At 37.2% G+C, this 14992-nt stretch overlaps 1 protein-coding gene across 1 annotated transcript; it reads right to left on the bottom strand.

The window, feature by feature from the left end:
* Positions 1–7493: 7493 nt before the first annotated feature.
* LOC119780841 (C2 calcium-dependent domain-containing protein 4C) lies at positions 7494–13773 on the bottom strand. Its single transcript, XM_038281057.1, has 2 exons — positions 13293–13773; positions 7494–10762 (listed from the first exon to the last, which is right to left on the bottom strand). The coding sequence occupies exon 2, from the start codon at positions 10711–10713 to the stop codon at positions 9454–9456; it is 1260 nt and encodes a 419-aa protein (XP_038136985.1). The 5' UTR covers positions 10714–10762; positions 13293–13773; the 3' UTR covers positions 7494–9453.
* Positions 13774–14992: the final 1219 nt, after the last annotated feature.

Below are 14992 nucleotides of genomic sequence, written 5' to 3' on the forward strand. Positions count from 1 at the left end.
CTCAGAGAATAGCCTTTAAAATCCTTCTCTTAGTCTCTAAATCCCTGAATGGATCAGCACCTTAATACATAATACAATAATAAACAGATATGTTGTCAGTGTATCAACCTCTCGGATCACTATTTCTAGTTCCAGCCTACTCTGTTCACGCAGAACAAATACCAAACATGGAGAAGCAGAATTAAGTTCCTATGCTCCACTTATCTGGAAAAACTCCCAGAAGCTTGGAAAAATGCTGAAATGCTGCCTTTGACTGTTGAAGTTAAACCATTATCTGAGTTGTTATTAGTTTAAGGTTGTGGTCGACCTGTTTTATTTATTTTACTCATGTTTTTATCATATTTTCCTGTAAAGCAGTTTGTGCTATACATATAAACTTGCCTTGCCCTAGAGAACATTAGAGAGCAAACAGAATCATGAAGATAAAGGGACACATTTTGAACAATTAATTTTTTGTCAAAGAGACAACTTAAATATCTATGGTAACTTTGGAGGAGTTGCAGAGATCCTTTAACCTGCTATATGCAAGATTGATACATCTAGTTCAGTCTACTGGAAAGACTCCTGTGAAAAGTGTTCACTTAAGGGACATTCATTACAATCCTTCACGATAATTGGGTAAATCAACAAGTGGCACCTGCCTCCCATGTCGAGCGTATGTCAGCTGTGATGTATCAGATATGCATATATGTGTGTTTTATTTCTACTCACCTTTTGTATGTGGCAGGAGATTTATCCAATAATATTTTCCTGTTACATGAAAGCATGTCCCTCCATTCAGAAATGAGCAGCCATGACTCTGGGCCCCCAAATATCAGCTCGTAATCACTGCTCAAGACTGTTTTCGTCATTGTCACCAAATTTTACAGCAGTGATCTGCAGTATTTCATCGTCAACCACTTAGTCGTCCATGAGAGCAACTAAAGAAAACACAATTATAACAGTAGGATCCCTCTGAAGCTTCTTGATTTTTTTACAACAAGCAGAGTTTACTGATAAATCAAACTCATGCCAAATACTGTTGTGAGGAACTCATAGACATCTTTCCCATCTACAAAGACAAAAATCGCATCCTTTTGTTTGTTTTTCCAAAAATAAATGGAGGGTAATCCAATTAAAACAGAGTGAATAGCAGAGTCCACAGGCATGTCCACTGGAGCAGCCATGATTGTTTTGCTTCAGCCTGCTGCTTTCGATGATGTCATTCAGTTCACTGCATTACAATGCTTCAAAACATTTCTATATTCAAGGAAAATCCATCTATTGGCTTCTGGAAAAAAATATTTTTGAGACAAGACAATCATCAGGCTTGCAAGGTAAGAGAGCCATCGATTAGGTGAAAGAAACTGTTGTGTCAGAAGGAGAGCAATCTAAAGCCCCATCTCAGTCTTAATTTATTGAATTTATAAAGAACCAATTTACATCATTACAAGGTAAAGTACTTTAATTTAAATAAAATCATACAGACACATTCAATTTATAAGGAAATCTATATGTTTGCATCCAGTCATTGACTAGCAGAATTCAATCCCCCTGGATAAGCACACTTCAGCCAGAGACAGATGTTTGCATTGTGTGGTTAGCTTTGCAGCAATCCCTCATATCAAGCATAGATGCAGTAACAGAGAACATGACAATTCCCCTTCAACAGCAAAAAGCCTCAAGCAGAACTTCCACAGCGGACTGGGGTTTAAATCCTTAAAAAGCCCCAAGTTTTTCAAAAGCCTTTTGGGGGACATAACAACTCTCAGTCACATGTGACCAAATTCAGCTTCTTGGCCTATATGCAAAGTAATGTGTGGGCTGAAGATAAATGCTGCACATTAACCTAAAGATGCCATCTTCATGTTAGACATGATGGTGACAGAATCATGTTTCAGGGATGAAGTTCTTCAGCAAGGACAGCGAAAAGTTGATTTGAAAATGAGAAGATGCAAAGATGATGCAGTCCTGATAGGAAATCTATTAGAAAGTTAATAAAGATTTGAGGGTGGGTTATCATGTCGCGATACAACGACCCTAAACACACTGACAGAGCTACAGTATATGAACTAGCTTAGAAAAGAGCACATCAACACATCAGGAGGACAGAGTTGAGCAATGTATTGATGTAAAAACACTTTCAGCTGTAATTATAGTAACATACACATTCACAACTCATCTTCTACACAATACAAGTACAGAAACGCGATTAACTCTTAATTTTCTCTTTTAAAAGGCACAACAAAAACTGCAAAACAACATTATAATGATTCCAATAATGTTTTATTGAACGCATCTCAATCCCATCAAGACACAGAGAGAACAGCTGTCAGTGGTCATAGCATCACAGTGTGAAAATCATTAAGCACACAGATAAGAAACACAATCCTAACAACTACACAACTGGTTCACAATAGAAAAAAAATTAACTGATGAATCAAGAGTCAAGTATAGGATTGGCACTTTTTCAGTTTCATCTGTCAGAGCAAAAGTCTTGAGACAGCGATTAAAAAAAAAGAAAATCTATCGATCATATATACAGATTTATTTAACACAAATTTAAACAAGCCAAAAGGGAACAGTCACTATCAGTACAACACACATACCCACACATAGATGTGTTTCTTATGTGAATTCCCATAAGTAAAGCCTTTCTACCTTTTATAAATCTGTTGAATTTTCATCCACAGCAGCAGGCCAGTCATCAAGAGAAGCTCATTTTAAAAATCCACTTTGTAGATTAACACATTTGATCAGTTTTGAGATTGAAACTGATAAATTGCATGCAAAGAGATAATTAAAAGACACCAAATGAATAAAAATGAATAACATTAAAAAAAGGATTCTGAAGATCATTGAACTGTGCTGTTTTGGGGAAACTGAAGGAATGAAACTATGTTCCTTAGTCTGGGTTTTCAGGTTTGTCAACTTATGTCAACACCCCTTCTGTTATCTTTGACTACATTATCACCTTGTGACTCAAACCCTACATGTTGACTTACTGTTTTCTGGAAGTCAAACAGCTTCTACTGGTGCGAAACGATCCAAATATATAAGGGCGCTCTGCTCCTTATGTTTCAAAACTCCTCATAGAAATGTAAAGCAGCAACGTTTTTTACATGCTTTTCATATTTTTATCTATCGGATGTTCAGGCAGGACTTTGGGGATAAATTTGAAATGACTTGGCTTTAAAAATTTGAAAATTGACGCAGCATAACTCCAGCCGTATTTTCATTAATTTAAAAATTCTAACTTTGTGTTTGACCTTTATAATCTAATTGCCTCCTCCTCATCAACCATTAAAAGCTGTGGGTGCTCCTCGTGTCACCACTTCTTCATTTTAATCAACATACACAAAATGTCCAGAATTTATAAGAGTCTGGATATTTTTGCACAAACCAGGCATTAATTTGTCTCCATCTTGAAGAACATTTAAGCATTTCCATAAGTTTTCTACTCCTACTTAAGAAAGTTTAGTTATGAGACTGTGAATCTTCTTCCACAGCGTGAGGTCACTAAAACTCTATGAAGTTTGGATTTCTTTCATTTTTTTTATAATATATTTAACCACTGAAAAAAATAAACTGACATGCCATGGTTAGGAACTTGGTTTAGAAATGGAAGCTGCCAGTGAGCCTGTAATGGTCAAGGAGAAGGATGGGTATAGGAAAAACATGCAAGGTGAAATAGATCCCAAACATTTTCTCTGGTCCAACCAGTTAGCCATATCAGAACACAGTTAATCCTGCTTATTCCTTAAACTGTATCAATCTGGGCTGGGAAATTAAGGGTAACTGTATCACTGTTTAAAATATGCAAATAATATAGATTCGAAAAATAACAATAAAATAGATGAACTTTGTCTTAAACTGTGTGTAAAATGAAGAGTAAAAATTATATTTCTACCCCAACGAATGTTAAATATTGTAAAACTTTCACTTGCTAACAGCTTAAATGATGTGTGCAAACAGTTCAAGGAGGAAACAGCAATGGACATTTTAAAGACTTCTTACAGCTAACAGCTGACTGGCATGACAGCAGACACAAGATTAACTCTTAGTGCACCTCAGTGTGACATGATCAAAATAACAACTAATAAAGCGTCCTATATTTGATAAAATGGTGTCCTCATGTTCAGAGCTTCTACAGCTAGAGGCAGCTGTGCTAAATGTGTGAAGAAAGCCTTAAAACTATGAGTCAGGGGGCATCATATACTCAGAGTTCATGCTCTGACTGTAGATGAGTGGTAACCTGTAGCCATTTAGGACATTTGAGTCTCAAATGACATCAGGCTTACTTCTTACTTATTGTTCTTTTCTTTCCCAAGAACAATAAGTAAGTGTCTTTGAGGAGCATCTACAATTCAAAGGAAATCATCGAGTTACAAAATTCAAATAAAGGGCCAATTAAAATACTGATTAACTTAATGAAAGAAAAAAGATTACACTGCAAAAAAATTAATTTTTTTAAATAAATGCATTTTTTCTAGAATTGAGCAAGTAATAGAGATACTTTGAAGATAATTTACATTTAGAAAAAGAAAAAAAACTGCAACGCATATCTAATGATCTTATTTTAAGGGTAAAAATACTAATTTCATTGGCAGGAGATGGTCTTAATTACCAACTCAAATTGAGGGGAAATACACAAATTTTAATGATTTTTTACTCATCTTAAGGTCGATTTTGCAGTGTAGAAACAATTTTTAGTTTCATGACCGCTGTAAGACTTACCTATTTACTAAATATCTATAAATTACAGTTTGTTTTTATTATTTTCTGATATAATTGTGCTGCTGAATCATATGTTGAAGCTATTTTAAACTTCCACATCTGTCACAGGGTTGGCTCTGTGTGTGGAAGGCCCTGTAAGTTACATAGATGACAGCATTAATATTAAAACTTAAGTTTCAGTGTCATTCATAGCAGCTGTGTGTCACAAAACATGGCCAGTTCTCATAGATGTACTTAGATTCTGCAGTCTGAGATCAATATCTATCATTTAACTACAGAAGAAATGACGGTCCACTACGGTAAAGCTCTATAAGCAGGACACCATCGAACCATCAGCAAAACACACCATGTATTATGTGCATCGTTAGGAGGATCAAACTTTGTGACTAAAGCAAAGTTTCACCTGAATATACACAGAAGCACAGCTACAACCAAGAGAGTTCAGCCATGCTAGAAGAAACCCTTAAAGAAAGTTTGGATACACCAGGAGTTTGAATCTAAAGTACATTGAGACCAAAAACAGCTCAACACAATGCAGAGATTACAACATTTCACCAAATTCACACCATCATAAAACAGTTAACAGCATCTCTGTATGCTGAGTAATATAGAACACATCAATAGGGGGGATACCAGTGGGCTGCAAACCCAGTGTGAAAGGAAAAAAGTATTTAACAGAAGATTTGGGGAGCCAGTGAGAACTCATTTTCTTCCCCTCCACTCCAAAGGACTTGGAGCTGAAATCACCTGTAATTTCTTCAGTAGCGAAACAGCTGTTCACATTCAAACTCCAAACATTGTTTTCCGTCTGTATCTCCTGTTTTCTTGTTTGATGCTTCTGCATCATTACACCTCGCTCACCGAATAGCTTTGTTAAAGCTGATACTTTTTTTTTGTACATCAGCATGTCTGGCTGGCTGGTGCATAATTGGTAATCGGAGAAACATAACAAACCTAAACAGTCAGTGATTGAATACAAATCCAACATACCGCAAGTATCATTTTAAAAGCATTTTACAAAAAAAAATACTCCACTTTTTACATGGAAAGTGAGAAACTGTGGACAAAATCGTGCAAACCAAACACTCACATCAAAACTACCTTTCTTAATCTCTCTCTCTTTCATGCGCAGACATTCAGAGTAAGGCTTTAGGGTTTCAGAAAACGTTGAGCATGTCATGCAAACACCAGCAACACATTGATACCATGCAGCTGGTACTCACTGTGACACCAATGCTCTAATCTCATATATTAAAAAAAATAACACATTTACATGCACATTGCTAATACAGAGGCACTAAGGCTAAAGACTGGTTGCATACATTGACAGCTGATTTTTTTATTATTTTTACATGGTTTGATGAGTTTAATAAACTTCTCTTTCATCCTCCTGCCAACAGTGCGACTCAAAATGTGCTTCTGTGACCATTAAAAGTTTTACTTAACAGGGTCAAATTTAATAGACTTGATTAAAGTGGAGAAAATTTGACCAACAGAGGATTAAAGCTGATGCTAGAGCCCAATAAGGGATCAGGAGTCTGACTAATGATGGCCATGTACCTATTTAGTGAGAGGCTGTTGCTTGGTTCCGCAAGATTTAATCAGGTTGCCCACACTGGGCAGCTGCAGCTGGAAAATCAGAACAGATCAAAACAAGCTTCAGAAACCAACTATGTATCACGTTTAATCCTGTAAACACTGATCTTTTGGGGGGTTTTAATGCCTTTAAGTATTAATCCAATACTTTCTCTTAAATTTGCTCAATTTATATATATTATATTAAAGAATTGAATAAGATTACATTAGATTATAGGTTTACTTTCGAACATATTCTTGACAGAGACAATGAAAGAGCAGAGGATAAGATTCTGTTGAAGATATTTTATAGCAGCTATGATATAATCTGAGCTGGACGTTCTATATATTGCTCTTCTATGATCAAGCATAAATGCATCCTTTTTATTTTCTGCCTTTAGAATCATAAACTAACTTTTAATGTTGCAAGAGTGCACGCTTTTACCTTCATCATTTAAATTGAACGCTAGTTCTTTTGTTTTGGCAAAACAATCAGAGATCATGATTGTGTCAGCTGCATTTAATAAGCTTGCTAGATTTTAAAAGCTGGGCTAAATTTGTTATTGGGCCTAAATGCTCTGCTGAGTGTTTCTGCTGAGAGAAAAAATTGTGGTTGAGATAATAATTTTAAGATATGTTTGCTGCATATCAAATGCTCTCTGTCAGACATATCATGACTTGTTGTATATTTCTCAAGAAGCCCAGTTAGATGCTTTATTTTAAGAGCTATGCTTTTATGTAGGGCATGTGTTTAAATGGTGTGGTTATTACAATATTTCACTGTATAGAAATATTAAGGCTTCATTTTTGCTACATGTATTCTGCAGATATCTGCTTGTTCTTATGTTGATGAACTAATATGCACAAAGAATACAACCTTAGAAGAGACGCCAGTTAGTGTGATAGGTTCACACAGTAGTTTTTTTTTTTAGATTTGACAAAAAAGCCTAAAATCTGCCTGATTTATATGAAATATTAATATTATTCAAGCTTTACTCAGGCTTTTTGATGTGTCTCATTTCCTGTAACAGCTGACCTGTTGGCAAAAACTCTGGAAAGGACAAAAGCAACAACACTGTTTACTGGTTAACATAAACTTGTAAAATAAGAGCATGTTCTGACCCCTGACCAGTGATGATGATAAAAGCATTGAAATCTGACTATTTATGTTGCTTTAGAACATAACCTTCTTGATACAACTTGATATGTTACTCATTAGGTTATCTTTTGGCTTTTAAAAATATTTTTCTCTCTTTAATGGCACATTTAAAATGAAATTAATCCATTTCAGATTAATAGTACCTACTTCTTACGCTTACATTTTTTATGCAGGGAGTAAAGTCTCAGATTGTCAAAACATAATATAATCAAAATTTGTGCTGGGAGCCTCCAAATGGATTTTTAAACAAGCATCTCAAAATCAGTTTTGGAGAAAAAAACTAATTATACTGACAAGTTTTGATTATCAAAACTGAAGATTTCCCCCTAAAGTGTCGTCTTCATTATTTCATGTTTTTTTTTTTTTTTTCCCACACTCTTCCCAGACATATCTCGAAGGGTTTTATTTGGGTAACGCCTGTATATTAGAGAAAGTAAGTATGTTGTGGCATGATTCACCTGAAAGATTTATTAATTTTGAGCTTTATGCAGATAATTTATAGTTATACTCAAACTGTCTTGCTCAGATTTAGCTTAAAAAAAGAAGGAAAAACTGATAATGCTACATCAATAATTGGATCAAAACAACATGGTATAAAACTGTTATGTTTTTTCTTTTAACCCTTTCTTGGCTTTAGTCTGCGAAAGCAACATTCAGATTGAGGTGTACTGATGAAATCGAGGATTAGAGTAAGTAAGCTGTGTAGTTTTATATAAAAATATCCACAAAGCAATTTAAGCTCAAAACCATGCATCTGCTTACAGATACCTGCTGATTGCAACATTTCTAATTTTCAGCATTTTAGATTATTGCAGTCTTTTGCTTAATCAATCATATTGAAATTCCATTTTTGATGTGCATGTAAATGTGACTGTTCCTTTCGCTCCTTGCCCTCCCCCTGTAGATCAAAGGATCATTTGCACATCAGGATCTGGGGCCGCTTCAAAGCACGCACTCATTCACAAAAGCATCTCTGTGTGGCAGATGGTGGAGCTCATGTAAAAAATCCTGCGCTGCTGCGGATTTCCGCCACATTACAATAATAAATCCATTACGAGCACGTCGAAGGTGGAGGACGGGAGACGGGCTGACGCACAGGTGCCATTCAACCTTTGAACCAGGAGGACCTGGCTCAGGACGCCAGGAAACGTGCTCAGAATGGAGAGCTTTATTCTGTCACATTCATCTGTGGCTGTTGGAGTCCAGTTTGGTTAAACGGGAATAAATTATCAGAAAAAGAACCTCAGCAGACCTTCGGCAGGTTGTTTTCTAAACCTTTCTCCTTCTTACATTCTCCACGCTTACAGTCATTGAGAAAACAGTGCAAACACAAAAGTAGAGTTTTAGCCACAATCCTTTGAGTTTTAAAGCAACAGTCTGGGATATCCAAATGGAGATTTTGTTAAAAGGTTACAAGCAGCATAAATCTTAGTTTTAGTAAATAACTCTGTCTGTGTCTTCATTTATTATAAATCCAGATTAATAAGTCTCATAGGCTGAGGCTAACAGCTAGTAATGGTTAAGGTTAGAAGCATCTGAATAAAGGAACAACTAATCCTGAACCTTAACATTAATGAAGCATTAATGACAGCGACTGCTTCAGTGTAGAAATCAATGAATTAGTTGAAATTATTTATGTTTTTTTGTGTGTTTTTCTGCTTTTTGGGGGGGTTATGTTTCATACAGATCATTGCTGGTTTACTCCCTTGATTTTTTCCACAAAATGTAAATGAGTATAGATGTCTCTCTAAATAAAGGAGATTCAAATCATTGTGTTTTGAAACAAATTGTTTGGAAACCAGAGTTGTTTTCAGACAGTAGGAGTCCATTTCTGTTTTTCAGCATTTAGCATCAGCTGCCACGACCAGTGGTTATAAATTCAAAGTTAATTCAGATGCCAACAGTTATCCATGGTAGGTCAGAGGAAAAATGAGTGTAAGCTTTCACCTGAATCTCTCTTTAAAAATCCCAAATTATCCCTTTAAACTCCTTCTCCTGTGGCTTTAGAGTCCAGAGAGCAGCTTTGCCAGAGGAACTTCCCTTTCGCCGAGCAGCGTGTCCCTCTTCAGGCTGGTGCCCTTGTTCACCACCTTGAACTTAACCGAAAGGTTCTTCACCTGAGCAGAGCTAATGGAGTCAAAGAAGAAGTCCTCATTGAAGACGGGGTTGCGGCTGTTCTTAATAATGTTGCTTCTCTGCTTCTGCAGCTTGCCCGGGTTAAGGTACACCGACACACAGCAGTTGATGCTTTTGATGTCAACGCTTTTGTCGTACAGACTCTCAGCCACCAGAACACGGATGAGCAAGCGTGACGTGGTGGAGTCATGGTTGACGCTGATCCTTAATGTGCCTCCCTTGTGCAGGTTGATGGTGTGCTCCCGCTGGAGGCCGTGGTCAGATGCTCCAGCCGCGCCGTGAAGGGACGGGATTCTGAGACGTCGCTGGATGTTGGGACTGGGTTCTGCCGAGCTGCACTCGTCTGTGGACAGGGAGCTGTGGCGAGCCAGCGTCCGCTTGGCTTTCACCACTTTGGCCTGTGTCTCATGGGTGAAGATCTTGAGAAGCGAAGCAGAGCGGGACAGCAACGGAGAACTGAAGGGAGATGATTCCGCAGAAGAGCAGGTGTCACTTTCTCCGCCACTAAAGTAACGGTAAGGGTTCATGTGGGAGGTGTTGCAGTCAGCAGGGGTCAGCCGGTTCCCTGTCTCGCTGCCCTTCCCTGGAGTCTTCCTCTGGGTGTTTGGGGAGGTGATTGGACTGGTCAGCTCGCAGTGAAATAGGGACTCTTTGCGCCGAGTGTGGGGGCTCTCTTTTAGGGTGGCGAAGCCATAAGATGTCTGAGTCTTAGGAACATATGGGAGGGACATGGCTGTCTGGGACTGGGGGTCTGCATTGGTGTCCCCAGCCACAACGTCATCAGCACTTTCTATCTGGATGATGTGGCGGTTCGCTGCTCTCAGCAGGTTCTTTGTGTCTCCTGCTATCTTAGCCACCAGCCGAGGGCTCCTTGGACTGCTGATCTTCCTGTTGGTGCTGATAGTTTGCTGAGATGTGGAAGGATGCAGCCCCTCTTTAGGCTTGATGCCGGGAGCCTCGGGGTCTGAGGGGCAGCTGACCAGCTTTGGAGGGATAAAAAAGTCTGGGATCTTGTCGGGAGTGAGCACATTGCTGTAAGCTGGAGCCACAGCCTTCCTGTCACCATTGTCTCCTTGTCTAAGCATACCCGTCTCCACCGAGCCACGGATCTTATCCAGAACCCACATTTTCCCACCAGACAGTGGGAGGAGAAGAGCAGGTCTCACTCAGGAACCTCTGTAATTAATAACACAAATTAAATGTGGAGAGGTTTAAACAGAGAGACGGGGGAGAAAAGCACTTGCATGCTAACGTACTGAAACAAAACTGCTTTTAAACTCCAAAATTTCAGATCAATTATCTGTTTATAATTTGAAATATGATTTTTGTTTAAATCTTAAAATAAATTCTGGTGAAATATTAAATAGGTAACACACATACAGTATTTTCCTTTTCAAAGATTCTTGGTTACAGATTAGATTAGAGATACCTTTATATGAAAGATCTGAACATAATTTTAATCAGAATCTGCTGGCTTATAGCCATGTATTGATCTGCACAGAAACTGCCTTGATTGTTGAATTGAAAGAAGTCCAGCAGACAGTAACTGACATGCTCTAAAATGAGGCTCTAAAAGAAAAGATAATTGCCAGTAAAGCTGTTTGTTCTCAGGCGGCTGTAGTTAAGAATATTAATGGAAAGTTAAGTGGAAGAAAAAGTGTAGAGAAATTTATATTCGCTTCATAAAAACAATAGTTTAGAAAATCAAACCAAAGAAAATTCATGAGATAGAGGTGCAAATTCAGATCAAAGCATGTCGCCTCATCCTTCAGCACCTGCTTTGATAACCATTAAATCAGTGCCATTAACCATCCTGCAGGGATTTCTGACCCCAACGAAGAAGAATTGTCATAAAATATATAGAAGACACCAACCTCAACACAGGAAATAAGATGCAGGTCTTAGTTAAAGCAAACTTGGTTTTAAGCAATTGTCTTCAAACCACATCAAACTTAATATGTAGCGATTCGGGTCAAAAGGAGCGCTGATAAATTATTCATTGTTCAGATTCTTCACAGAATATGAACACAATTTTCATTAGGCTGACATTTCTGTAATGCTCTTTTTTTTACTGCTCTTTAAATGGATTTTACGATTTCAATATTTCATTAAAATAATCAAAATACATTTTTATATAAAATAAATAAATAACAGTAGTATTTTTTTATATGAAATCCTTGTAAGTCTTAAAAGTCTAACATATTTTGACAAATTGATATTTAATATTATCTATGACAATCCTAACACCAACTAACAGATATAAAACAATTAAAACTGAAGAACAGTAGTTTCAAAAGTTGACGCAGTTATTAAATCAGGACACTCTGGCATCTATCCCCTGTTAGAACGGCTAATATCCCACTGAGGGCGATCACATCAGGTCCACATGATGAGAGACTCATTCCTCCTCATTACTGAAGGAGGTTTGCCCTGTTTAAACCTCAGGCATTTAGTCTGGCCAGTTAAAGGGAGAGAGTGAAATCAGAGCAGTTATCTGCAGGCTCTAGAGAGAAGATTCTATCTGCTTAGACGTCTGGTGAAATGTTTAAAAAGGTTCTCAAGATTAGAATCAGAATAGAAAAATATTAAAACAGGAGCAGATTCAAAATAACTGCTAAGATGTTTTTGGCCATTCAAGCCAATTCATCCTAAAACAAACTGTCTTAAATGTCATTATGAGACAAAAGCTTGTCTTCCAAACCTTTCACATGTTTTGCTCGAAAGTCAACGTTCTTCAGACTGATGTTAGAGACTCATGGAGGCTGGAAGATATACTAATTAAAGTTATTTCTGCTAAATAGGGCTACCTTTCTCCAGAATTTAAAAATAAAATACATGATCATTCTTTTCCTTTGGTTGATTTCATTTGTTTATCTACGTGTCATTGAAAGAGAATAGTATTTCTTTTAGGGTAATATTTTTGTAGAAAAAATGTAAACAGTAGCCTATCTAAACGTTTATTTAAAAAGAAAATGTCAGAAGTTGTATCATTACTGTTGTTTCGATGCCCAGGAACATGTGTTTAAAGGGATAAGCAAAACAGTAATGCAGTTTGAATAGATGCAATCTGGTTTAAACTCCAACAAATGGCCACAGTCGACAAATATGTCTTATAAAGCAAACTGCTTTTTACATTTACATGTCATTACATATCACATTAACAAGAGGCCATGCAAACCCTGGCCATTAGAAACAGTTATAAACGACTTATTACTAAGCTGTATGGATGAAATTACATCATTCATTAAAAATGAGTAAATATGCTATATTAGCCTCAGATCAGCAGAAAAGGAAAAAAAAAAAAAAGTCTGCCTCTACACTGCAATAATTGATAGGCTATTAAATGTGCATTTAAAAAAAAGTATTTCCCACATTAAAAAAAAAGATAATTAGGAATCTGTTGGATCCAACAGATGCCTGGATTTCTCTTTAGAGGGACTATTTAGTATTTGTTCATTAACAACACAATAGCAATACATGCACTTTAATTCTAACAAAGGCTGGAAAAATTTTGCTTTTATTGGATAGAACATTAAAATAAACTACTTGTTCGCTTTCTACTGTATTTAAATGTTTTTCATTGGAAAAAGTTGGAAAGGAAAACGCAGCTCAACAGGTGCGCAACGCTTCCCCTTCCACCTCTAATGTTTCCCAGACCTTAAACTGAGTATAGATCAGTCTTCTAATACAGGAGCGTGTTACTCACAGGTTTATTGAAGGGCGTCTCCGTCCTGCTTTTTGCGCTCAGTCCTGCAGTAACAGGTGTTTTCTCTGGACCGTGATGTGCGCTCCGCGGCGCGGCTGCTCTGCGCCCTGACGCTCCCTCTCCGCTCCTGTTGCTCCTGTTGCGCGTTTTATGGAAGCCCCAGAAGCTGGGATTGACCAATAAGATCCACCTGTGGCTGTCTGTGTCCTCCCAGTAGAACCAGTGAGAAACGCACTTGTTGCGTCTTAACTTACACAAGTGGAATTAATCTTTTTTTTATGCATTTTAACACTTTTTGGGGGAAATGTTCCCAAATGTGCTGGTGTTGCGTCTTTCTTGGATATATTTATATATAATTGATTCTTAGAGAAGCCACGGTATGCAAGCATCTCCATATCTAAAGTAATCAATAAAAAGGAGGCTGCAGCTTTTGTGCCTCAACAAATTAAATTTAGAACAGCTTGGTGTTGGATAAAAATAAACAGCAGAAAAATAAGTGCTCCACGTTCCCCGTGTTTTGTCTCCTTCCATGTCTCAGTCTTTGGGTTTAACCCAGCTGATCGGTTTCCCAGGTAACTTCGCTATGGCAACAAACCTACATTTGTCTAAAAAAAGGATGGCCCCCACGACTTCATTGATCTGCAGAACAAAAAGCACTTTATTTGTCCAGTTTGCTTGGTTTGGAGCTTAAGTGTCGCGGCTCCTGTGGACTGTGAGTAGTGCAGCAGCTTTATAACAGATCACTGACTCCACTGTGTTTGCAGCTTCAAACTTTATGAAAGAGAAAACTCAACAAAGGGAATTTCAACTAATTAAAACATAAATTTATTAAGTTTCTCGTTAAGTCGGTGCTGAATCTCAAATGTTTAGTTATTACACCCACCTGAGTTTGAGAACACATGAATAAAAGCAACAGGTTTTATTATTTAATCCAGATTATATGATAGTCAAGCACAAAGGAGAGATTGAAGCTGATGGAAAGTTAAACAGTTCTTTAATTTTTTTTTTTTTTTTAACAAATAATATAACTTTTAGCAGTTTGCTGATTGATTTTAGTTGCTGTAACATTCACAATTCCTTCGAGCGACGTCTCAACAGGAACAATTCATTTTTAGCTCATTGCTATTTGCAAAGGAGATTAAGATGGTCAACTTGAATGTAACTTCTCTGTAAAAAGGTTTTTTTTTTTATCCACAGCATGATGCTGCCACCACTATGTATAATCAAGTGTAGGAAATCTTCATGTTGAAATCCAGTATTTGAGTTCCTTTACAAATTACAATTTGCAAGTATAAATAATAAGCTTTGTTCTTGCCTGACCCAAGTATTTTTAGTACATCCACTGTTTGACACTGATAAAGACACAGAGGAGGCATGGGCTCTCCATACTGAACTGTAGATCTTGACACCTAGCGATAATTACTCTACCCACCCAGCCTGTCAGGATAAGTGAGCATGTCTTGTTTGCTGCATGATGCTAAACATTCTGTCCATTCCAGAAAAATCTGAAGCATTCACAGAACACCTGGATTTATGCTGAGAATATTTTACAAACAAATTAATTATTCTCCAGTTCAATTCTGACATTTGATTCAACTTATTTTGTAAACCATTTTGAAAGCCATGTTTATGTATTTTCTGATATTGTGCTTTACACTGTGCGGGTAACATACGGCAAATAAATAAAAAAGGATATGAAC

This window comes from Cyprinodon tularosa, unplaced genomic scaffold (assembly GCF_016077235.1).
Source record: "Cyprinodon tularosa strain WSP-4 unplaced genomic scaffold, ASM1607723v1 ctg167, whole genome shotgun sequence".
In the NCBI taxonomy this organism is placed as follows: Eukaryota; Metazoa; Chordata; class Actinopteri; order Cyprinodontiformes; family Cyprinodontidae; genus Cyprinodon; species Cyprinodon tularosa.

Excerpts from the sequence above, each read along its gene's own strand:
- LOC119780841 (XM_038281057.1), bottom strand. The coding sequence starts at position 10,713 with ATGTGGGTTCTGGATAAGATCCGTGGCTCGGTGGAGACGGGTATGCTT.